Consider the following 26,500-nt stretch of genomic DNA (forward strand, 5'->3'; position numbering starts at 1 on the left):
TTATCACATTCATTTACAAATAGTAGATTTTCAATTCACTTCACCATAAAACTACCACACTTATACCTGTTCTCAATCACTAAAACAATTCATAAAATCCAACTGAACAAACATGAACCAGCATTTCCATTAATTTTGGAACCTTAGTTGTAAAACCAACGCCTAGCACAATCCATATCGGGAGCGCCCGCGGTGATAGTGATAGTGACCTGTGAAGATGCCTCTGCACTGTAATAACTAGGATCATAATCACCATATCATCACCTCGCCTTGACTCCGTTATTGGTTAACCGGACAACCATGTAGGGATACCTTGGTCTCTATGTAACTAGTGGTCAAAATTGGACATCCGTGGTAGTTTATGGGGCTATACTTGAAAGAAGGTGAGATACTTGAAAGAAGGTGATATGCTTGAAAGTATGTCTGCTATACTTGAAAGACAACAGTGTGGTGTAGGTAGGGGTGATTATGGATTTTTGGGGTTTGCGATGTTTGGTTGCTTAGTTTTTTGCAATTACTTAAGATTTACTTTGATACTAACTATTATGAGTTAAAAATACTTGACTTCAGATTGTTCGAAAGTATGAAATTTGGATGTCATGTTCCAATAGTCGAAGGAAGTGGAAAATATCGGTTTCGCATGGCAAGGGGATTTTTATAACGGCCAACCAGTCCACCAATGTACGAATAAAATTACCACAATAATTAAAGCTTATTTATTTTATTTTTATAACAACTGCTGAACAATTGGACCAACTTATTATGCAATAATCAATTGGTAGTTTTACCATATTTATGCGAGGTAATCATTGCGTATATTTTTTTGAAGTTTTAACGACTTTTTAAAACTGTTTTTAAATTTTTAATAAACACATTAGGTTTGAAAAGTATTAAAAACATTTTTAATATGTCCTTGAGATTTCTGTGAATAATAAACGGGTAGCAACGCTCCTATTACATTCAAATTTATTCTTTGACTGAAGCAATACTGTATTTTAATATATTAAATTCTTAAATATTTAATTAAATAGTTTTTGCTATATGTTTTGCGAAACGGCACACGGAAGATTTCTCAGGTGTCGTTTGATGTCACTAACTGCTGACGTCACTTTGAGGGAACACCAATACCGCAACGATACGTTTTGAGCCATCGGCCTCGGTGGCGCAGAAGATAGCGTTGCGGGCTGATAATCCGAATGTTCCGGGTTCGAATCCCGCCGGCGGCACTAAATTTGTATCAACAATTTTTTCATATCAGCAAGTTTGGTTGGTTTGGTTAGGTTATTACAGTTTAATTTTATAATTAAAAATTATAAAATTGAATTTTAGGCAATTATAATTTTATTTTATGAACAAAACTATTTTTTAGATTAGTAAACCTTTATTCGATTTTTCCATTATCAGCACGTTTGGTTAGTTTGGTAAGTTATGACAGTTTAATTTAATAATAGAAAATTATCAAATTGTCTGTTTCTTCAGACGCAGCAGTTAGTGACGTCAAACGGCACCTGAGAAATCTTCCGTGTGCCCCACCGTATGTTTTGTGTGTATAATTGTTAAAATATAAATTTATTATTTTGGTCGTTGTGACACTCAAACTTAAAATCGTAAATACACAACGGTATCTATGCTTACAATTTTTACACAAGTTTTTTTAGACAATAGATGAGCAATTACAATCAACCATTATCTTTTAACCCGTTGAACAATAGGCTAAGATGAAGACCAACGATAGATCAGTTTGGGCACCAATAAACTTGGTTCTTGGAGTTTGGACAGGCCATTGTTTCTTGTCTTACGTGATAGATAGTATCTTTCTTGCATACAGATCAGATCACGGTCTTTAGTTTCCCTACTTCCTTCTGTCACACAAGATTCTTCTCTTTTGATGGTTAAACTTTCTCTACATAAATATGATTGAAATATATTTGGGTATACGAACTCAACTCCAAATTTTGGGTTTGAATCACTTGTTTCTCTACCACAAAAGCCACTGGTTTTGGACATATTTTTTAAGATCTACTTTTCTAGATTTTCAGAAACTTGTATAAAAACCACGCCTCTTTCCCTTGAATTATTTTTATCTGCATTTGCAAAAGAAGTTTTACTAGTTTGATAGGTAGACTAAGAAAGAGTTAGTATACTAGACTCTTAAAATAAATATCTTAAAAGTTGTCGGATTCTTAACATCATGCCATAAATTCATTACGGAGAAGTATGTCGGATTCTTCAGCTTCTAATCAAAGGAGAGAACCATTTTGAACTCTCATTCTCTAACACAAGCAAGTTCATGAATGTTAGATAAAATAACTGTTCAAAATTAACATCCAAATTTTAAATTTTTTTAGTTGATTTTTTTTACGCCTAGAAGCGTTGGCCACTATCTCCTAGTCTACGAGCAACAATTAATAAAATTTTCAACCATCATCGGATAATTTGACACTCAATCGTTACTTTAAAACCACACAATTTCAAGATAAAGAAAATAGAAGCCTAATGAAGAAGTGACGTTCGCAAGATGTAAACACTGCCTCAAATTTCAAATGGCGAAGAAAGCTACTTATTCACTTTATCACGCTTCTTCATCAAACCTTCAACTTGATCTTCCGTTTCAGGGTCTCACGTTTCAAGGACGAAGCGGTCGCGGAAGCTTGTTAATTGAGCGTAAAATCTGGGAAAATGTTAAACAGAAGAAACTGTCCTTGACATTGAGCAGGTGATCCGAGCAGTTACGGTGTTTAAACGACATAATTGAGTTATTGTTTTGCTAAAACTAAGCAAGGGGGTTTCCACTAAATTACATCAATTAATGACGTTAGAAATGATTAAAGAGTATAGTTTCAAGAAAGGTGCATTTCTGGTTATCAAAAACAACTAAGCATCTTTTAAACAGTGTTGAATAAGATTCCTCCATCATAGATTTGACAGATTCATCCAGTACCTAAACACCGTCAAAAAAATTCACAGCAGCCTTCTCTGTATTATTACCGTATGGCTTTTAGGATAGGGACATCAATTCGTTCATGAGAAAGGTCAGGAGCTTTAGGATGATTTAAAACTGGACCTAGCCATCCTTGATCTTTGAACTTGTATTGAAGAAGGTCCTTGGCTAAGGACACAGCTGATCTTGGTCAGTAACAAAGACAAGGTATCTTCCTCACAAAACTAGCATCTAATTTATTCTACACTCATCCTCCAATCTTCACCTTGTACCTCACACCCTGGTGTATCAGCATAGTAAATATTTAATACTATGTAATCAAGTAATGCCTTATTGAAGATGCCCTTTCAGGTTTCCAAAGAGTTTGACCTGAAATAGGTTATCCGCTCATAGTGGATTTTAAACCCAGGTAGTTTGATTGACGTAAAAAATTTAAATTGGTAACATAAATCCAAGAGTCTCTCAACAAGAATCTCTGTGTTTTAAACACATCACTTAGATAATACGCGTTCTCATTTTTCAGTGATTGGACATATTCAAGATAGACTTTTGGACTGACCTTGGCCATGACCTTGAACCTGATGGTGATGGTCAGAAGAATGGAAGGTCAAGTTCACCGCACGATCCACCAGTATATGCACTTTTACTGTTAGTTGCAGACTGAGAAAACTAGGAGTCTTCACACACTGAGTAAGTTAAGGATTCATTTTGTTATTTGTAGCGGTGGTCAGATAAATGACTCCAAGGTCAAGTTTACTGCATGATTTTAGAAAAAATAGATGCACCTTAACAGTTGATTGAAGAAACTAGGAAAATTATTAAGTTAAGTGGTCAGTTAGAATTTATGAAGATGCTGAGTTTGCAAGGTCAAGTAAAAACAACTTCCTGGTACCTGACCAGCATCAGGATTAGGTGGAACTACGCAAGTAGACAGTTCTATACTCTGTATTATGGATCCTGTCTCATAACCGTGTCTACCTGGGGACAAGGAAATTACGAAGAATAAACGACGGACTAGGAGACAGGTTTGGTGATTTAACAACAATAGTTGAAGTGGTTAACTTCATGTGGTTCTTCATGAAGCTTTGTGATAATGTTTCAGACAATGGACAGGTAGCATGGATCGTTATTAACCTTTGGTAACTGTTATTTTTGTTAACTGTTATCCTTTGGTAACTGTTATCCTTTGGTAACTGTTATTCTTTGATAACTGTTATCCTTTAGTAACTGTTATTCTTTGGCAACTGTTATCCTTTGATAACTGTTATCCTTTAGCAACTGTTATCCTTTGGTAACTGTTATCGGATCGGTGAATATCCCAGTCTTCATTGTATAAGCAAAACTTAACTATTCCAGCAATCTAGGAAGCTCTTTCAAGGAGGCACATTTTCCCTACATTTTAGATCTTGTGTACTTTGATCACGACTTCCGCAGCTGGCAGACGAGATAGAAAGATGAATGCTTCTCCTAAGTATTGGCTGATTCCTTTTTGAATCCTACCAATAAGTATCCCATGATAGAGATCTTCCGGTGAAAGTACAGAATATCACAAAGAAAGACTATTCCAACTGAAGGCATACAAGCCACAATTTTTTCAATGTCATCGTCCAACACTAGGTCAGATGGTCAGCTTTGCAAGTAGGCTAGACTTCCGCTGCTCAGCGAATCCGGTTCTTCTGAGATAATTGGTCCAACGCACTCTGGGAAAGTCTTGTCTGGGAAGATTCGCCTGATTATTGTAACTTGATGCTACTTTAGATAAAGTTGATCATGTGAAAGGAATTGAGTGAATTTGGAATGGAAAATATTGGGACAAACCCCAATATCTTCCAATATATTAGTTGGACTGAACTTCATCCGGGATGACGAACTAATGAATGACATAATATTAAATTCAACTGAAATAATCGCCAATGTACCAACAAAGAGATTGTTTTGGGTAATTTAGTACCTTACTCTACTTCATTTCAAAGGTTGAGACGTTTGAAAGGTTTGATTGAGTCGGTTTATTTATTCAATAAATCAAATCCGAATCAAAAGGGAAGATAGCGTGCGAGGATCAAATGGAATGTTCAACAGGCTTCGTTGGTCTCCAAACTTTTGATCTTTTATGAAACTGATTCGACGGTGTTCTTCGTTGCCACGTCAAAACCATTATTATTTATTACTGACAAATTAGATATCAAGGCATTAAATAATAATTATCAACTGAACCATAGAAATTTAAATACCTCACAGAACTTGAAGCTCTTGATGTAAATTTTATAACAGTTGTAAACGTTCTGGATAATGTTCTGTACTTTGTGAAGTTTTTAATTTTGACAAAACGTTTATTAACTAGTACGATTTGAGTGAAAATATTTTGTTACGAAATCCACTTTACACTGCAATAAAATATAATCTCTAGCCTACTATAATATATTGTTTATCGTCATCAATCCATCTACTATAAAATGAGTGGTTCGGAGCATTATTTTCCGTTTTAAAATCCCATACCATTGTCAAAATCGTCAAAAATACATAGTCACTAGAAACATTCAAACACAAACATTTAAAAAAATCATTGGTAGCATAATCGCGTTGCCAACCAAACAAAACGATTGATCTAATAAATTGATTTTGGATTGTCAAAGAAAATGGGTAGGTAACCTATATTATAAATGAATAATTCTATCTATTTAAATTTTAATGGAACATAGAATCTCCTGACAAAAATACCTTTTTTTCTAGGACGCTAGGCACGAGACCGGAATTGTTTTTCACATTACTTCAGGCTAGACCTAGGAGTTACGGCATTATTACTTAGATAAAATCCATTGGTGATTTGGCGAGATTTGAACCCGGGGCCCCAGGAACGGGAGTCCCGCGCTCTAGCCACTATAATAGACCAGCTCGCTCCCCCACAAAAATATCTTGCACAGGATACAAGTACAAATAGTTAACCTAAAAACCCTTGGGCAAATTTTAAGCACGTGATAAATTCAAAATACAGCGTGGCCCACATGTTTCGCTCCTGACCTATGAAAGTGAATGCTATTGAGTGGGCGTTCGTGTCGTGAGAATGGGACACGGGACGATGGAACTGAACACAAGTATCAATGGGACCGTGACCACACACACGCACACACACACACATACGTGTTATGTAAAGTATGACAACCGGTTAGGATCCGTTATGGCATGGCTAACTGATTGAGCTGTCCCAATGAGAGCACTTAGTTTGAGTTTAATTTATTTTAGATAAAAACCTAGGTGCAAAAAAACTATGAGCATGATGTGGGTACGATGGTGTGTAAAAATACGTTTATAGTTTTTACTTTTGCTTCTTGCTCATCCCAGATTCTTAATACATATTCATTACGTATCGGTTTAGAGGTTGGATCAAAAACTTTCTGTGTTGAAGGATCGATTTTGAAATTCCTATCGATAACTTTTCATCGATAATCGATAGCTTCAAATCAATATTCGATACCTCAAATCGATATTCGATGGTTTTAAATGGATACTCGATAGCTTCTTTCGATGATACAACGATATGATCAAGCAAGAAAAGGAGTCATGAAGAAAGTAAATAAAATATAAAAAAAATATAAAATAAACTTTCAAAAAATAAATTTTTAAGATTTTGAAACCTGCAGTTGGATACCCAGTTTGTAGCAGAATAAAATATCCGAAACAGTTTTTGGCAACCTGCACCCAATACCATACGATGGTAAAACATTATTATTTTCATGCCATTAATGCTTTAAACGGAATTTTCTGAGAATGTGAAAAGTCGTTGCCCTTTTTCGACACTTGTTAGTAATTTCTTCAGCCCATTCCAGGCGAGTCGCCCCGACCTGTTGCTCAACACCTATTGTATTCTAATTTCCACACAGTTACTGTTTAGTTACGGATATTGTAAGTTTACAAATAGCTTATTGATTACAAAATTAGTAAAACATTGTCGCTTTGTTCACAGTGACAAAGTAGTTATTTCGGATTTGTGCTTTGAATTTATGCTGTTTGATTTGAATATAAGGATTTAATGCTGTGATTTGAAAAGTTAAAGGTTTTAACCAGTACGGTATACTGTTAATTACTGGGTAAATAAGTGGTTTTTAGGGTTCACCAATTAATTAAAAGGTTATCTTTGCCATCTTGAGAAAAGTCTACTTTTAAATTTTTTTCGAAACTAGACCTTGGGTCCTCTAACATTGGGGTGTTTAAACTTTTCTTAACTAAAACAATCTGACCTTAGTCAGTAACTAAGGTACACAATACAGATTACTCCATCTTACACTTATCCTTCTTTGGTAATAAGATTACAAAACCTAAGCGAGTTTCCCATAAAGGGAGCAAGCTATTACTATAGGTCAAATGGCAAGACCTAGACCCGGGATAGATTTGGATTTAAGTTGATGTCAAAAACACCATTCGTTGAATTCGATATATTCAATCTATTGAGTAAAAAAGTTTCCGATTTTGATGAAATTTGATAGACACATGTAAACCTACTTTACTTCGATCGATTTCAAGAACCAGCATGATCGGACTATAGGAATGGGGTTTTATGGGTTAAAAATGAGTTTTCCCTATTTTCGACCCTCAAAACATGAAACTTTGCAATTTATTTCCAAATTATTTTGTAGAGCTTAAAACAAACGATTTAGTGTTTTTGGAGTTGTTGTTACATTATAGCTACGAATGAAAGTTTTGTTTGGTGGGGTATTGATATAACGTATTTTCGGCAAAAATGATTTTCAAACAAAGAAATATTGAAAAATAAAAATGTGGACCCTATTTGGATCTTCTGTAACTTTTCCCCAATTTCATGTCTTAGTGTCAATGGACAATCTCTTTTTCACCGAAAAACGCCAACATCCAAGCACCAACTTCAAGATCTTACGAGATGATAAGGCCTCCCACAAAAGGACTATAAACTTCCCAGCTGAGTCAGCCAACCTACTTTTCTCATTCCTGAACGTCGGTGCCTTCCTGTGCTATAAACTTGTAAAGAATCGCAACCACCAGGAGTTCCCCACTGACGTAACCCCCATTATTGCCCTAATTGACCCCACCCATGATTTCATAAACCCTAATAATATTTTTTGTGTTGCTCTTGTTGAGTTCTCGAATGTGGGGAAGTTCTTGTCACCTGGGAAACACACCACTTTTGTTTTCTAAGTTGGTAGACCTGGCTTAAAGTTGGCCTCTGATCAACTGCATCTCGGAATAATTTTACAGCAAGAGCCTTTATAAAGTCTTTATGAGCTATTGGAGAAATTTGAACAACTACAAGAGAAAGCGTTCAAACTAAAGGTTTTGTCCATTTGATCCATGGCGTGGCCTATCAAATACTCAGTCCATGTGGACTACCTTTTCTACGTAGAAATCTACAAACCCAATCCACTCCTATAAACCACTCGATGTGGGACCGTTACAAGGTCGGTTAACAGTAGGCATTATAACAGGTGCGAGGTGTGGTGCTATACATCTTCTTGTGATCGTGACCCGATAAGCATCAAGACTGTAATGGTGATTGATCCATCCATCTGGGTAATCACACCATTGTGATAGAAAGGTTACATGAATGGTGTGCAGTAATGTCAAGTACGCGTCGCATACCTCAAGTCGGTCATATGTTTGCGGATATGTTAGAGCGATAAATTTGCCTCGGGCTTTGTCGATCGGGTTTGGTTTTGAAGGTGGAAGATGGTTTGACGATTTTCAAGAGAGGATTTGGTAAAAGTCTTCACGGTGTAGGCTAGTTCAACTGTTGCCAGTCTTTACTTGCCTCACATCAATGCTAGTTGAATTGTTGATTTGAAACGTTGCAGAAAGTTTAAGTGTGATGTTAGGAAACCAAGAGCTATCCTTGTTCTTTCATAGCTACCAGAGAACGCATGTATTACTTGAATGTTTTTAAACTAGAAGATACTACCAATAGCACTTCTTTTACTTAACAGGGTGTTGTGAAAGCTAGCTTTGACCATTGATTGGAGTAGATAACTCAGGGACGAAAAAGGGGGGATATATAACTCAAAAGTAACGTAATATGTTATAGGCTCATCATTTAGCTATGTTCTATTCGATAATACCTTCAGCTGGTCCATGTAGGTGGGATGTCTACTACAGTATCCAAAAGTGATTTTTTGTAGGTTCTCCTGCTGACGTAGAAACTTTGTTTTACCACTAATGATACATTCCCACACTATATATTTTCAACATACACCTAGCAATGAACTATAAGCAAAGTATTCTCTTAACCATTGTGGGTTTGGACTATGTCATTGGATGGATACATTTCGGTATTAGTTAGAAGAAGCATCCTCGGTGGATAGGCTGAGATCGATTCACCTATTGGACATGTACTTAAAGCAAGACTGTAGAGTATAGACTAATCATTTACTGCTTCCACAGACCTGGACCATAGTAGCGATGATGAACCCGAAGGTGAGTGCGATCCTGACTACGGCATCCCCAGCAGTGCTCTGCACGTCCGTGCAAGATCCTGTCCCTATCAGCACCAGGAGCAGCGTTCCCACCAGCTCGGCGGCCAGGCACCGCCAGATGGTCTTGGAGTCAGTGATGTCATCGATGCCGATCACCTTCTTGGTGTCTGCAAAAACAGGACAGATAAGAGTCTCCGGAAATTAAAGGGCTATGAAAGTTTATGCAAAAGCTTGAAGCACTGATTTTGCAATGAATGATATTCATGATGGGTGGTCTAAGAAGACATTCGTATAAAGAGTGATGTCATCGACATCAACCCCCTTGGTGTACTGAAGCACTGATTTAGCAAAGAATGGCTGAAGAAGATATTCATTTTTATGGAGTCAGTGATGTCATCGATGCCGATCACCTTCTTGGTGTCTGCAAGAAAAAAGAGAAAAAAAGAGGAGAGATGAGAGTCTTCGGAAATTGGAGGTACTAGAAGTGGAAGAAAAAGGATGAAGCATTGATTTAGCAAAGAATGGCCCAATAAGTTATTCATATTGAGTCATTGATGTAATCGTTGTCAGTCACCTTGTTAGTATTTGTGAAAGCAGAAGATATTAAAACCTCCGGATATTGGAAATTTCGGAATAGCGAATGAAAATGGTTGAAGAACTGAGAGAAAGTCAAGCTTAATCGGAGGCTGAAGAAGATGTTCCGGATCAATTTGCTAAATCGTGTTTATTGTGAACAGTAGCTTTTGCCTTCTCAACAGTTCAAACACATATTTTCCCCAGCTTATTTGGGTCATTGGAGGTTTGAGTTTGTGTTGTCCAGTTATTTTATAATCAATAGAAACCAATTAGTTGTTATTATTCATTTAAAATTATTTTCAACAAAAAATATAAGACTACATTTACTTTGCAGCAATGCAAAATACTGCGATGCTTAATTTTTTGCTGTGGTGTTTCCCGACCAAACATCCATCATTTTGGATCAGCTGAAGTTTACGTTTGGTAACACGTTAATTGTTATTCATCAGATATTTTACTGACTTTGTAATAGTTATAACCAAATAGAAGAACAGTCATTACTACTGCTCGTTCTTGAAATAATCGTATTCAAGCGTTACGTGACTTTAAATTACACGTCAGAACTATATCCAGATTTTACTATAGGATAAGAGGTAAACTTGCAGTTTCAATGGAGTCAGGTAGCTATTCTCAGTAAGCTTTACATGCAGTTTTCTTATCACATTGCGTGGCTGAATATGTATGCTCAAAACTGCAAACATCGCGAGGTATCGTCAGCTGTTAGTGTCATGCTTACGCCAAATATTTGTATCTACCTACACTGTCTTCAAGGTTCTTTCTTCAACATCTATACTTATTTAATACGCAAGCAGGTTTTTTGTGACAATTACTCCTCCGAAATTACTGAACCGATTGGCATGTTTTTAGGGTCATTGGAAAGAGCGTAACGTGAAGTTGAGCAGGAAACTTTCTTTTTAGGGAAATAATTAGAGAGTGAGGCATGGGGACCCTTTAAAGTTTCGTATTTCTCCATAAGATTAACATGGGAAAAACATTGTTTTGAAACTACAGCTGTTGTCATAAATGCTGTTCTGCTATTTAATTTAATTTGTTTACAAAGAGAATTGTTTTTTGGTGCCATGTGGTCAATGAATTATACTTTTGCATATATTTTAATTGCTATACACTATATAAAATGATAGTACTGTAATACATTAAGATATCTTAATTTAAATAATCAATAAGCAGGATTGAACCTTTCCCTATATGTTTCCTGGTAAGTGTGTTGTAACTGTTTCTCAAAGTATATTATAGTATCTTAAAGTAAACCCGAATTATTCTGTTCTGCATTCTCACCCCGTAGCGAAGCACGGGCAGAGCAACTAGTAACCTTAAAATATGTAACACAGTATGGACAATAATGTTTACTGGTACTTTTATTTTCCTGCAATATCAGGATGTTGCCCTTCGAAAAAATGTGTGTGTTGGATAAATGTGCACCTGATAAGTTATTTCTCATTCATTTTATCTTGTAAGTACTTTAATTTACAAGGTTATTTGTTTAATATTCGGGAAGTAAAGACCTACATGAGTTTTAAAACAATGCTTAATGTGGAATAAAAATTACTAACAAAATTGATGTTTTGTATTTTATAAAAAAAGATTGAATGTTGGTATATGTTCTTTAGGTAGTGCTTGTTAACTCAGGAACCATATACCGTTGTCCTTCATGTTATGAATCTAACTAAAACAAACACAGATTATTTATTTGAATTTTGAGGATAAATATTAATGCATTCTAAATTTAATTAAAAATCAACGCGAATGAAGCAGCACTGTTAAACATTGTAAAAATAAACGTAACACGTTTCCCACAAAAATAAAGTTGACAGCATAAACCGCAAAAAAAATCATCAAAAATCATAAAATATTTTATTCCAATTAACAATTAAAATACGCCCATAAAAACATTTATCCCTAAATCAAAATCTAAAAGCCACACACATTTTAGAGTAACCAAAATTCTTACTAGACTTCTGCACTCATATATTTATAAGTAATAAATAATGCATTTAAATATTATAATAAAAGTGGATTTTAAGTAGGTTAAAGGAATACATAGCGTGACCTATAAGACCTATGGAAAGAGCTGAGATAATACATGAGTGCCCATCTAACACTGGGTGGGGCACTTCCTTAACAATACCGTAATGGAAAACTCATAACTTTAAACAAAGATCACTTAGATAAGAATCTAGCACGACCCTTTTACCTAAACTGTATCGGTTATTTATGGTTTGATGAGAATGAAAATAATTACAGTTTGGGCCACGATTATAAGATGCGATGTTAAGTATTGTAAAAGAGTAACTGGTGTGTGTGAATTTGATAGATACATTTCCTATGATGTAGGGATAAAGGATTATTAAACCATTAGTATGGGTATTTATAAACAAAAGTTTAGGGTATATCCCTATAGTATATCATAGTATTATCTACATGTATTTTTACCAAACTTGAAAAACAATCTTAAATCAACTTTAAGTGCTCATCATAAAAGCCAATAAAATATATCAATAACTTTTACAAATAACCAAGTTAATTGATAATTTACTAAAAAATTAACCTTAAACCAGGAGGAACCAAAAAGATTATTAATAAATTTTCAAAACAATTACTAAAACACAAAAAAAAATAATGTAATTGAAAACAACAACATTAACATTTGGTATGAGTCGGGTTCGTTCCCCAGCATATACAAAATTGTAAAACCCCAATTAAAAAAATATTCTTTTTTTTTAGTTTTACCTTCTTTTAAATGTGATTGTTATCAAAATAAAAATAGGTTCGATTAAAAAACTAATTCAGTCATCAACTGAATTTTTAAATTAAAATTATAGCTAACAAGCATAGCCAAATCGCCAAATATATAATATAACAGTTTACAATCGTAGTAAACAGTTTTGCCTGATAGTAGTCTATTATTAGTGTGATTGCACATGATTTACTAGTTTGTCAAACAAAATACAAAATTGGACAATTGACCGTGGATAATGAAGGTAAACCCATTCTACCTTTTAATAAACCCTTAGTATGTTTTTCATGTCCAGTTGTGCCTAAAAGCGTTTATGCATTTTTGTTGTTTTTAAATTTTCCACATTAGGGTGAGTTCGAAATTGTACACTTTAATATTTGTAAATAATAAAAGAGGATAATCAGTAATTAAAGGACAAATTATGTTATTTGCTCTTAATAGTTTTGAAGTGGAGAAAATAGTATAAATACGCACCCATCCTCATATCTTCAAGAAGGAAACGCACCTTAAAAGAACACTAAATTATGTTGGTCAACAAGGGTAATAAGACATGAAAAAGGTAGTGTATTTAACAATAAAGATTTTTTAAGTATAGTTTAGAATAGTTTAAATCCAAATCACTTAATATATAATGTACACAAATAATGTACATATATATATACACATATACATATATACATATATATCGTATTCATGTATACAAATAATGTAGGCCTACACTTTATTTTGATAAAACTTGAATTTATTTATTTTATCCTAAACTATTTTACAAAAAAACACACTTAATTAGCCTCCCTTTAGCAGCAAACCTAGGTACTTGTTAATCATAATGTCATTTAAATAGATTTAATGGAAAATAAATTCAATAAAAAGGAAAATTTGCAGGTCTGCTGAGGTGGGAGTATTTTGATCAAAGTCGTCGTAGTTGATGTAAGCCACCGACAGATTGACTATCCAACAGTAAATGGTACAACGAATAAATGAAAACAGCTGCGTAAAGTTCAAGGACTTATCTGTTTCGCTTTACCACATTATTTAAACAAGTGGTCGTAGTCGTACGAAAATTGTACCAAAACTGAGGAATCGTTCAAAGTAGCAAGTGTTAATAAAACTGGTCATATTTTGAGTACAAATTAAAACATGAAATATGAACATTTTAGTTGATTGGCAAATAATGTAAGCTCTTCTTTTTGAAATACTGTTATTCTATTGTGAATTATGTATATCAAACATGTGTTGGAATCAATCGTTTTTAAATAAAAATACATTTGTGTACGTGGGTTTTAATTTTTTTACAAATTACCTTTGCAGCCATATCAAACCGTAATCTTTTATGTCCTCATCTACTATTATAGTTATAGTCATACAATCTGAAATAAGTAGTAGCACATTTTTAGGTTTTTACAAATATGTTTTCCGAGTAAAACTGTCCTCATTTGGCCAAATATAGCCAAATATAAACCTGGTCCATATGGGTGGTTTATTTTAGCATCCTAAGTAAGTGATAATAAATATAAACACTCAATTATACAACTCACGATACTAACGATTTTTTTACACATGCGAATTTGAGGACGAACAATGAATTGAAATATGATTGTGTATGCGTGCGAGTAAAATTAACCAGCATAAAACGTAAATTTTGATTCATATAAAATATCTTAACAAACAAAAACGTTTTTAATTGATAATATTGTTGTTATCAACTTATTTCAGTCAAAAGCAGTTTCTGAAATATTTCATTTAATTGACCTAATCGTGTTATGCTTTTGATGCTTAGGTAGTAAAATCTTTAAAATTTGGTCATCCCCTCAAGCTAGGTTAGGTAACAAAATTTTAACAGAATTGAAACATTTAAACAACTACGAAAAACAATATTTAAAAACTGCATTGTTTGGTTATGATATAATTTGTCAGGGGTTTTTAACATTTAAATTAAATCACTATGGAGTGTTTTAATACCTACGGCAACACAGAATTCTAGTATTAAACTCAGGCCTATATAAGACGATGAAAAGCTATGTGTAAATGTAGTGAATTTAAAATATTTTTTTGTTTAGTGGTTCGCCACATAACCGTAAAATAATTAATCGTTGCAGCTAATGTCTATTTAAAAGTTTATATGAGTCAATTATGTAGTATATTTACATTATAACACCAATCTGAGCATATACCTCTCCATTTTATACGAAACTAAACATTTTATAATTGAATGAATTCATAGTTGCAATTTTAGCTTGAAATGCCGCTTGGTTGTTTTGTCAACGCAGTTTTCCATGAAAAGATAAACGTTGCAGCTTCGGCAACTTTTGTAGCATCAAGATAAAATCACCTGCACATAATTAATGCTGGGTCTGCTCCATTGTTATCAATGGCCTTGAGACTGAATGTTGCTTCTCGCAGTTAAAACATATGATAAGATTGGCGAAAATAACCTACACATTGTTAACTAATTGATAACACTACGTGTGACATTTCAAAGATAAACTATTTTATTGTTTCTTTTTATTTTTTTTTTATAAAAGATTTTTGGTTAGAGGTTTTTTTTCAACCATGTGCATTTTACCCATGTCTTAAATTGAAAAGGTAGCTGTAAATTATTTTAAAAATAGGATTTGATTTATATGTTGGCTATAGTAAAAGTACTTGACATAAAAGGATTTTACTAACATACGTGGTAAAAATTTTGACTATTGACGACCGTTTTTGGTTTTAAGACTAACTCAGGGAGTAAAAAAACATTCATTATAAAATAGATTTCAATCCATTTTTAAACTCACCACACCATAGAATTATTCCCTTTTTAGAGGCAATGCCTTGAAATTTCATGAACTACAGTATAAACATTTTAACTTATTTGCAGGCGTCAAAATATTGAAGTAAAGAAGGTTAGGTATAATATTATGTTTCAAAGTTACAGTATTGGGTTTTACTAGTAAACATTTAGTCTCAGTTTTATACCTAACGTGTACAGTATTTTAAAAACTTTCTCATTTGTCAAACAAACTATTTATTACAAAATTGTTGATAGTTTAATATTATCAAGTGCACCGTGTTTTTTTTCTATCCGTTTAAAAATCATATATCTAAATTAAACCCTAACAAATTATTAAGCTTTTATAAAAGAAAGTTAAAATTATTCTGATCATACAAAAATTGCACTTACAAAATAAAAATAAAAAAAATCTGACATAATGCTTAAAAAATAATATAAATAAAATTAACTAAATTAAATCAATCAGGACGAACACACAGACACTAACACTTGCCAAACATGGTGTGTTCAGTCTACTCCAGGTTTTGGTTTCACTCCGCTACACTTCTACCGTCTACCGTCTACCGCCGCCCGACAACTACTGACAACCAGAACAGCCAGCGCCCCCCTCTAGAACCCCCCGGCCCCCTTGGTACCCCAGGGGTCCAGCAGCCCCCCAGACTCCCAAAGGACCGATGGAGGAGTAAGTTACTGGAGATCAATTAGTGGATTTTTCCATTTCGTAATTTTGTAGTATGTGGGATGTCATAGTGGTATAGACTAATTAGTTGATGAGGAAAAGATGGTATTGCTTTAATTGCGTTATAAAATATTTCGGCTTGTTGTGTAAATGTTTAAAAAAAACATTAAAAATATGTAAATTATATAACATTACCAATTTTGCTATGGCGTATCAACTTGGATTACTGTAGACTGGAGTTATATTATATCTTATGCGAGACTTTTTAAAAGCCAAGACCACATTTATTGAAAGCACGATGATCTTGGGCAGCTGGTTCCACGGATTGAAACGGTGACGTTTTTTATGGTATCTATGGATTAATTTGTTCAACTGTAACACTAGGGGTCTAGAGCTTAGAACGTGTGTTTTCCCCTGTCTGTGGTGGACCTAATGATCTCGAGGTCTTAGGTTCGATTCCGTCCAAACACCAATGACTTTTAAATATGTGATAATACTGATAAAACTGTAGTCTGGGGGTTTGAAGCTCAATATAAGCTATAGGCTCACCAATTGTATATATAGGAAATTATAAATTATATAGTTTCCACTCGTGTTATGGAACTTCCCTGAGTTACAAAGTCCTTAAATCATCCACATATTTCAGTGTTCTACGTTTTAACAAATGTATCGAACTATTAATAATTGATTTATCTAGATGTATCCATAGAACATATTTTTTAATGTTTGCTTTTTAATCGTTACTATGCATAGTGTGGTAACAGCGTTGGAGCATCATATTTCAAGAGTTAATTATTTTTGTTGATATTTAATGTGATTGCTAGTAAGTTATTTAACTGAATAAAAAATAAATTTGGGAATAAAATACCCTAAAAACAGTTTGCGAAAAGTAACAGAAGAAAACACATACTAACTAATAAATATTTTACAGTAATACGGATATTTAACTGTAACGAAGACAAAGTCCTTCAAACGAAGCCAAATTTGCAACACCTTGAATGATAAATACCGTCAAAATCTTATCTGGTCGAGGAAAATGTGACGTCAAAAATCTAGACGAGGAAACTTAACAATGTGCTTCGTTAGACATTCATAGAATAACTCAAGTTTTGACTTACTTTGCTTAACTTCTTGTTCATGTTCAAAGTGTATTTACTTCCGTAGGGGGATAGCTATCATATACACATATTAAGAAATGGAAGAGAATTGTGAGTAAAACGTATTATGACGTTCATACAGCTATAATCAATTTCTCCCTTATAGTTTGTCATTTTTGTGGACCAGAAGACAGATAAAAGGAATATGTTTCTTTTTTATGTAGAGGGGTTATGCTCACTATTTTTACTTTGTTGTTGTACCAACTTAAGTAATATTTTCGTATTATATAAAATAATATAATCTACAAGATATTAATGCAATCAAGCACAACCAACAAACTTTTCATAAAAACAGCTTCAGTTTCTACGGGATGAAAAGTCTATTTTCGCTATACTTTCACTATGTCAATGATTTAATATACCTTTTTAATGAAGAGTTTTTTTATAAACAGTTTCTGGGTTTCGGTTTGTCAAGTGGTTGGATCACAGAACCTTTGTCCTGGAGCACCAGGTTCAATCCCTTCCGACCACAAATACGTAATAATTTTGGTAAAGTTACTCACAATAAACTGATAGAAAACCTATTAAGCGAAAAAATATTGGTCTTTGAGCTAAAGATATTTGTATTTGTCTGTATTGCAGGACTTTATACAAAAAATAAAACATTTATAAAATGTAAAACTGTTTAACTTTACTGCCTGCAACTTTTAAAGTTGGTTTCATCGAACGGTTTGATAGTTAATAATTCATCAATAGATTTTAAACTAGTAAATTATTCCTAATAAAACATTCTTCTATAAAATTCAACTTATGGAATGTTCACTACCATTACATCAAGTGTACCAATTGGTTAGAAAATGTTCAAACCATACGCGTTACAACATAGAAATGTGTTCTGCACCTGCTGAATTTGATGATTAATAGTTTGTAGATGCGTTACTAAACCTAAATTATTTGGGCATGTCGTTATATTTCATCTGCTCAGAGTAATAATGATGCAAAGGATTAAATTTTGTTATCATATACTAAAACCGCAAAGGAATCGACTGAAGATACAGTCAAAGACTTTACATTCGGTTTTAAACCAGTTTTACGTGTTTTATGTCTGGTTCTTAAGTGCGCTTATATAGACTATAATTTTTTTTGTGTTTAAATATTTGTAGTTTTTGGGTAAACTATACCGTTTGCCCTTTTTAGTTATAATCCCAAAGGAAACCACATATTTTTTATCAATATATAGTTTTTAGTGTGTAAACATTCCGTAAAACAATGAAAAGTAGGAAAAATTACATCAAATCTATGAATCACCTATCGGAAATCTAACACCTCCCAAAGTGGAATTTAAATGTTGTCACACTATTTAACATTCTAAACCACAATCCTACAACGAAGTGCATATTTTTTTTACCTAAACCTAAAATCTCGTCCAATTATTGCGTTTTTTTTTAGCAAAACCACTGTTCACTCTTCTTAAAAACAACTCAGTTTACAGACAAAACCTATGTTGACATTTACTTGAATTATATCTTACGCAGAAATTCTTTACGACGTATACAACTTTACATAATGCTAGTCACGTAATTGATTGAGGATATCAATTATAATGTCCACCCGCTTTGCCTAAGTCAAGGTCACAATGCATCATAAGGTCAACGGGCAAGGACGTGTAAATTATATTTTCCTCCTCAACTGTTTTTTTCCAAAAGGTTCGATGTAGTTTTAGAATCAAGATGATTAACAAAGGAAAAAGAATGTTTGTCACACCTTCACATACATGGACTCTGGGTTTAAGCCCGGAACTGTTTGCCACATTACTTCAGGCTAGGACTAGAGGATGTGGCATTATCAGTAAGATAAAATTTAATGGTGATTTGCAGGATTTGAACCAGGGACCTTGGGGAATGAAGTCCCACGCTATTCGGAGAAAAGAGAAAACTAGATTCATTCATGTAAATTTTTAAGAAACATGTTTCTGTATCAATAATGAAAAATAGACTAAAAACTAATTTTTTTATGAGAAACATTCTGACCTTGTCAACAAAATTTGTTAATTTTACGAGCAATGCTTCTGTTATATTGTCACCAGCTGTCCTTGGTCATTGGGTTTTTAATAATCCTGGATGGAGAAACAACAGGTCTTAGTGAGTAAAGAAGCTACAAAGGGCATCCTACTCCATGGTCGTGCATTAATTGCCTCAACGAGTTTCTTATTTGCAAAAAGTCCTCAAAGGGTGCCAAAAAATGTTCCTTAGCTGCGCCAAGCCCAAGTAAGGTAGAAGTGAGTTGCCGGCAGAAGGAATACTCTTGTTTACGTGTCACCCTAACCTATCCTAACCTAACTAAACCTAATCTAACCTAACCTAACCTAACCTAAACTAAACTAACCTTCTCAATTATACAGTCAAAGAAGGCTCTTGGCTTGGTTAAGAAACGTATCGGGTGGCTCCCTGGAGTAGTTGACGCAATTCAGGAATACCCGACTACCTGACTCAGGTCACTTGGCACGATTAATGCCCGACCTTCTCCATTAGGCTACCCTTCACTCATATTTGGGGTAAATCACACCCAGTTTAGCTCTATTCCCAGATGTGTAATACTACATTTATTTGAATTTATACTTAAAAATCAACGTACCAATTGCATCACCCTTTTCCCACCAACCCAAACATATAAATGTTTATCACAGTGTAAATTACCAGTGACTTCATTGATAACATTGATATCACACGTTGAATACACCGTAAACCCCATAAGATTCGGTCACGATCCCCATAAAGTTGTGATTTTCAGTGAACCGCCATTTTACGGTATCATGAGGCAACGTTTGCTCACCTGATAAGTCTGACGGGAGCCAGATAACACTAGGACATGTTTACAGACGTGTTGGTACATGTTGAAACATGCATTGGGTCATGTGTATTGTTGTGGTGGGGAAATGTGAACTAATTGAGGTTAGGATTCAATGTTTGTGCTTTGTGGAGTTTTTATGTGCCACTTTTACATCCTGGATTCTATAACGCTAAGTTCTAGCTCGGAACCATTAAAAAAAACTTTAGGCTAGGGTTGCGGCATTATCAAATAAATAAAATCCTTTGGTGATTGGTGGGATTGAACCCCGGGACTCTGTGACAAAGCCTCGCGCTCTACCACTACTCAAACTCGCTCCCCAAGTCTTCATTGGTCAGTAAAGCTTTCTAGACTTTATATGAAATTGTATTGTATACTTGTATACAAGAGGCGTGTTGTAGCATAGACAAAATAATTAAATATAGACTGTCAGCCGTGCTGTGGTTACCATGGTTACCATAGGTTCTGGCGCACACCGCTGGGAGTGCCGTGTAGTTACGTAGCACCTATTCCGTAACCTCGTGGCGCTCTCAGCGGTGTGCGCCAGAACCAATGGTAACTGCAGCACGGCTGACGGTTTAATTCTTTTTGTCTATGGTTGTAGTAATAATCTGTAGTAAAATTAAGAAAACGTTGAAATAAAAACACTAAAACTGTGTTTATGGAAGTCTCAAAGTTTTATGACAATTTTGGCAAGTAGGTGAGACATATTTTCAGGAATCTTGACAAATAGTAATAGCAGCTATGATATCTTCTAGACAGTTTTGATGAAACATTCGGATTAGCGTATCTTAATACCTTACAAACAGAGATAAGTTGTGTCAGAGAACCAGATTCACTCTCTAAATAGAGACGGAAAAAACTCAGTTAATGTATCAAAGTTGCATGGCTCTTTTACAAGACATGTTATACATCTTTTGACTGTGGTCTAAAAAAAAAGAAAAAAAGAGAACTCAAGCTGAAAACTCATTTAAATAATTTATGTCAAATAAAGAAATGACACCCTTTTCCATTGAATTAAGATAACGAAAATTAGGTATTGTAGGGCTTCATTTTAGCTAAAATAAGTTTCTATTGCAGATTTAATGAGTTAAGAAAATCTTTTCCAATCCAATTAAAATTTCGTCAATCACCTTATCACGATAATGCACTGTAATAATGAATGATTTAACAGAAATACAATACATATGTCATGATCAATGAAATGTTTCAAAAATGGATAATTTGTATTTACCAGTTCGAAAGACAGTTAACAAAATAGATCTAGTTAATTATAAAGGAAATTAGGAAATTATGAGTTTCGATTATTTACAAAGTAGGCCCAATATAAACTCTAGTGATATCTCTTAAAGCATGATGGTGTTGAATCTAAAAAATGATCATTCTAACAAAATTATTGATTGTTTTTATAAAACCTTTAGAATAAGAAAATAAACATCCAACAAAGAGGTAATGAAACACGTGGCCTTTGTCTACAGGGAAGCCGCAGCACTGCAATGTCGCAGATGGGAAGATTAGCAAAAGACAAGGTTGACGCATCACCGCGACACGACAAAAGCGTGACAACGACATTCCCAGCGGTCTTCCGCAAACACAGCTCAGATGCAAGGGATGCCGCGGGTGTAGATAACACACAATCATTAAATTATACTTTAGATACAATCATAAACAACCGGAAACAATCATAAACTGTCGTGTACAATCATAAACGACCGTATACAAACATAAACGACCGTGTACAATAATAAACGATCGTATACAATAATAAACTATCGTATACAATAATAAACGATCGTATACAGTAATAAACGATCGTATACAATCATAAACGATTGTATACAATCATAAACGATCGTAATAACGGTATTATACTCTAGACACAATCATAAACAACTGAAAACAATCATAAACGACCGTATACAATCATAAACAAACGTGTACAATAATAAACGACCGTATACAATCATAAACTATCGTATACAAACATAAACAAACGTGTACAATAATAAACGACCGTATACAATCATAAACTATCGTATACAATCATAAACAAACGTGTACAATAATAAACGTCGTATACAATAATAAACGATCGTATACAATCATAAACGATTGTATACAATCATAAACGATCGTAATAAAGATATTATACTCTACAATCATATTATACTACACAGTCATAAAACAGTCATAGTACAGTCATAAAAAATCGTATACAATCATAAACGATCGTATACAACCATAAACGATCGTAATAACGATATTATACTCTAGACACAATCATAAACAACTGAAAACAATCATAAACGATTGTAATAACGATATTATACTCTATACACAATCATAAACAACCGGAAACAATCATAAACGATCGTATTAACGATATTATACTCTAGAAACAATCATTAACAACCGGAAACAATCATAAACGATCGTATTAACGATATTATACTCTAGACACAATCATTAACAACCAGAAACAATCATAAACGATCGTATACAATCATGAACGACCGTATAAATCATAAACGATCGCATACAATCATAAACGACCATATATAATCATAGACTATCTAAAAAAACATATCGTAAACAATCAAGAACCATCACGATGTATAACAATGAATAGCATTGCCTTAAGGTAGATCTTATGCATTGCCGTAAACAATCGTAAACGTTTTTAAAAGTTATATACGATTCCATACAACAACAAACTAATAAACAATATGAAAAGATGTCGAACAGATTCAAACGAGACTTATCCCATGTAACAGATTTCACATATTTGAACCGTTTTATACGAGTAAACATAACCATAAACGAACGCAAAAGAGCATGCAGTACTTATTGGACGATCAGAAACGAAAATACACGATTGTGAACAAACACACATGATTGTAAACAAGCACGCACGATCATGAATGAACACACACAATTATTAACGATCCTAAACGAGCACACGTGACCATAACGATTACTCTCCACTTTCTCTGATTGCTTTTTCACAGGTGAAAGTAAAAGTGAACTGAGCAAACTTTTTTTGTGTCATTGCAAAAAATTGAATCATGTTAGTTGTTTACTATTCATATTTTGGTAGTTTAAACAAATGATGGCTGCAGGAAATAATTATTGTGACTAGGTTGTTTAATTTGTTGTTAGTTAAATCTTGAATTCTAAAGAACCTACAATATTGTAGTATTCGGAATAAGTAAGTTACTATAGATTACACGTTTTAGGCTATGACATTACATACTGTAATATTACCATTATTATTTATACAACGACGCAGTGCGTATTTAAGCAAGGTAAGTGTATAATGGAGTGAGATTATTTGTGTAGCATTGTTGATTAAGATCAGCTGTTTGTTTTAACACGATTATTTATTTCAAACACAACGATTAGAAACAGCTGGGTCCAATTTTCGAACCATCTTTAGCTTTAGCTTTTGTCAGGCTATTTAACTATTAAAATCATCCCCTAATTTTTAATCCAGGTATTTACCCAGTGTGATCCCTTACACCATCCATGGAGTAAACAACTACCCAACTCTTACAGTAATTATTCTCACAATGAAAAATTCCTTGAAACATTCATAGCCCTCCTGTTTCTAGATGAGCTAAGCCTATGCACCACTGCACCACTTACATAAGATAACCCCGGACATGGAAGTCCAGTAGTCACCCGACCCTATAGTGACGTCATCGTTACAGCCAGCTGACAGATTACCAACTCTAACATTAGCAGCCATTAGACTAGGCGATCACAGAAGTGCCTTCTCGCATACATCTACATAAATTGAGTTACAAAACTATTCGGAGAATTGAATTGTGTTGTGGGTGAAGTGTTTATTGGCACAAAGAGGTTAAGATGGTAATTGCGACTGCTCGAAATCGAGCAATTATGTTAGTGTTTCATCTTGGATAATGATTACATGATTCATTTGTAAATTAGTGCTGTAAATTCGAATCAATGTTTATTCCGCTTAAAAGATTTATGCAATTAGTTGAAGACTAGGTATAAATTCGTCTACATGGACAGAGGCTTGTGCATATGGACTTGGTTGTGTACAAAATGGTTGTGTGAGAATTCGTCCAGAACAAAAACAAATTATGATATTGTTTGAAAGTTTTGGAAGGATTGGACTAACATTGAAATAGAGCTATTGAAAACCCGATGTGCCAATAAAAACTAGAGACATTTTTTGATTTTCGATGATATTAACATTTTATATGCACGTGTAATAAGATGTGTGAAACTTGAAGTACAGGGATAGCATTTACTTTATAAATGTTTTATCAATTTGTTTATTTTAAGGTGAAAAAATATCCACTTTTACATAAACTGAACATTCGAATTTTTGAATCCAGACTAATAAGTCTCTAGCAAAGAATTCACTCATAATTAAGACTCATGTAAGTTTAGCTTTGCAGTTGAACTTACTCATACAGCGTAGTTACTTACCCAATTGCTATTCCAAATCAAAACACATCGAGTAAAAACAATAGAATTGTAATTTATTCTACAAACCCGTTCCAGAGTGTTATGTAAAACCAATTAAAGATATCTGCGACAAAAGAAATCGAAGAACTTGTATTTCAACACCTTCAGTGAATTAGTAAGTCAACTGCAAGCTAACTAGTTACTATATGATAGAGACAAGGTCATGGTGTAGTCAAAACAAGTTGTATCTTATCCAGGCTTTTGCAGGGCTGTCTCATGGAAACTGCATGTTCTTGGTCTTAACCTTCTGCCAAAATCTACTACAAAAGGAGTGGCCCTATTTTTTTTAAATTCTTAAAGTTTAATTCTCAAAATTTTACGTTGGTTTAATTGGTACCCAAAATGCAAATTTTTACGTTATATCATTGTAAGTTAACGTGTTATGTAGTTTTTTTGGAGGGTTTTAAAAATATTACTAATTTATTTATGTCAATTGAATAATGTCATGCTTCCACAATCCAACGAAGTTAAGTACCTTGGTATGCATCTCGACAGACGGCTTACATGGCATTCACACATTTGGAACAAAAGACTTCATTTAAATTTAAAAACAAACAAACTAAATTGGCTCATTGGTCGAAATTCAAAATTATCTGTTGAAAATAAATTACTTTTATACAAAATTATATTGAAACCTATTTGGACCTACGATATCCAACTCTGGGGAACCACTTCAAACTCGAACATAGAAATAGTTCAAAGGTTTCAATCAAAAACACTGAGAAAAATTTTACAAGCACCTTGGTTTGTCACAAATAAAGTAATTCATCAAGATACAAAATTACCCTATGTTAAAGAAGAAATAAAGAAACGAAGTGAAAAATACCAAAGAAAATTAGAAACCCATCTAAATTTCCTGGCAGTTAACCTCCTCGACAATAGTGAAGCTACATATAGGCTCAAAAGAGTTAATCCAATAGACCTTCCAAATCGTTTTTAGTTTAACTTTTTAAAAGTTTGTATGTTAGTGCACTTGATGGAGGGTAACTAACCCATGTTAAAATGGTTATTAAATTTACTTATTATTCTAGTATAGAATAGATTGTAAATAAAAACTTGTAAAAAAAAGTAAATTCTTAAAATTTGACCATTAAAATTTATTGGAACAATAATTTTATACACATATCGCACAATAGTATGTAGCATACTGGTTTTCAGTTAGCATTCAACGAAATTGAAATTAGATTTAAGAATTAGTGTTCCTTAATTAGAGAATTTAAACTTACATTATACATAGTTTTTCTCTGTTATATAATTCAGCAATACAATTTTATATTATTTAAAATGCAAGTATTAATTTTTCTCAAGTTTGAAACATACAGCAATGAATATAAATAATACCTCAAACTCTATTTTTGTACACTACACTCTTATGTAGGCCTGATATTATTTTGAAATAGTTCTATGATTAATAAATCACGAATTTGTAAATTCTTCAGTTTTCATACTTGCTAGTTTTTTTTTTATCATTTTGAGGATTGTAAAAATATATTACTGCTATGAAACATTTTGGATGATTAAATTATTGGAGTTCCAAATTTAAGATTTCCCTTATTATACCTGTATACTCTGTCGTTTGTAAATATTTCATAACTTTTCAATCATTTTGATAACTTTCTGCATAGCTTCTTTTCCTTTAGGCCAGGCGCACACAGGCGATTTTGAGTCGCGCAACAGTTGCCCGACTAAAATGTTCAACATTGTTTTAAATCGGAGTGCGCACACGAAGGAAACAGTCTGGGGACAGTCGCGCAACTGTTGCAACCGATGCTCTTGGACCCAATTTGCCAGCGACTGCTCTGCGACTGAATTGTTGCGGGACTATCGCTCCAGGTTTGGTATCCATTGAAACAAGTGTGGATGCGCACACATGCAACTAAATAGTCGCTGTGTCG

General features: G+C 33.8%; 1 protein-coding gene across 4 annotated transcripts in view; it reads right to left on the reverse strand.

The window, feature by feature from the left end:
• LOC128992548 (aquaporin AQPcic-like) overlaps positions 1-26,500 on the reverse strand; it is an 81,925-nt gene that overhangs the window by 24,562 nt on the left and 30,863 nt on the right. For 2 of the 4 annotated variants that reach the window (XM_054416176.1, XM_054416175.1), the window contains exon 2: positions 9,346-9,542. In XM_054416176.1, the coding sequence (XP_054272151.1) occupies positions 9,346-9,542 (197 nt within the window). Of the gene's footprint in view, positions 1-9,345; positions 9,543-15,969; positions 16,053-26,500 lie in introns of those variants that run through there. The other 2 variants (XM_054416178.1, XM_054416177.1) reach the window with 2 other exon arrangements.

This window comes from Macrosteles quadrilineatus, unplaced genomic scaffold (assembly GCF_028750875.1).
Source record: "Macrosteles quadrilineatus isolate MER2022 unplaced genomic scaffold, UCM_ALF_1.0 Scaffold_4__1_contigs__length_99947679, whole genome shotgun sequence".
NCBI lineage: Eukaryota > Metazoa > Arthropoda > Insecta > Hemiptera > Cicadellidae > Macrosteles > Macrosteles quadrilineatus.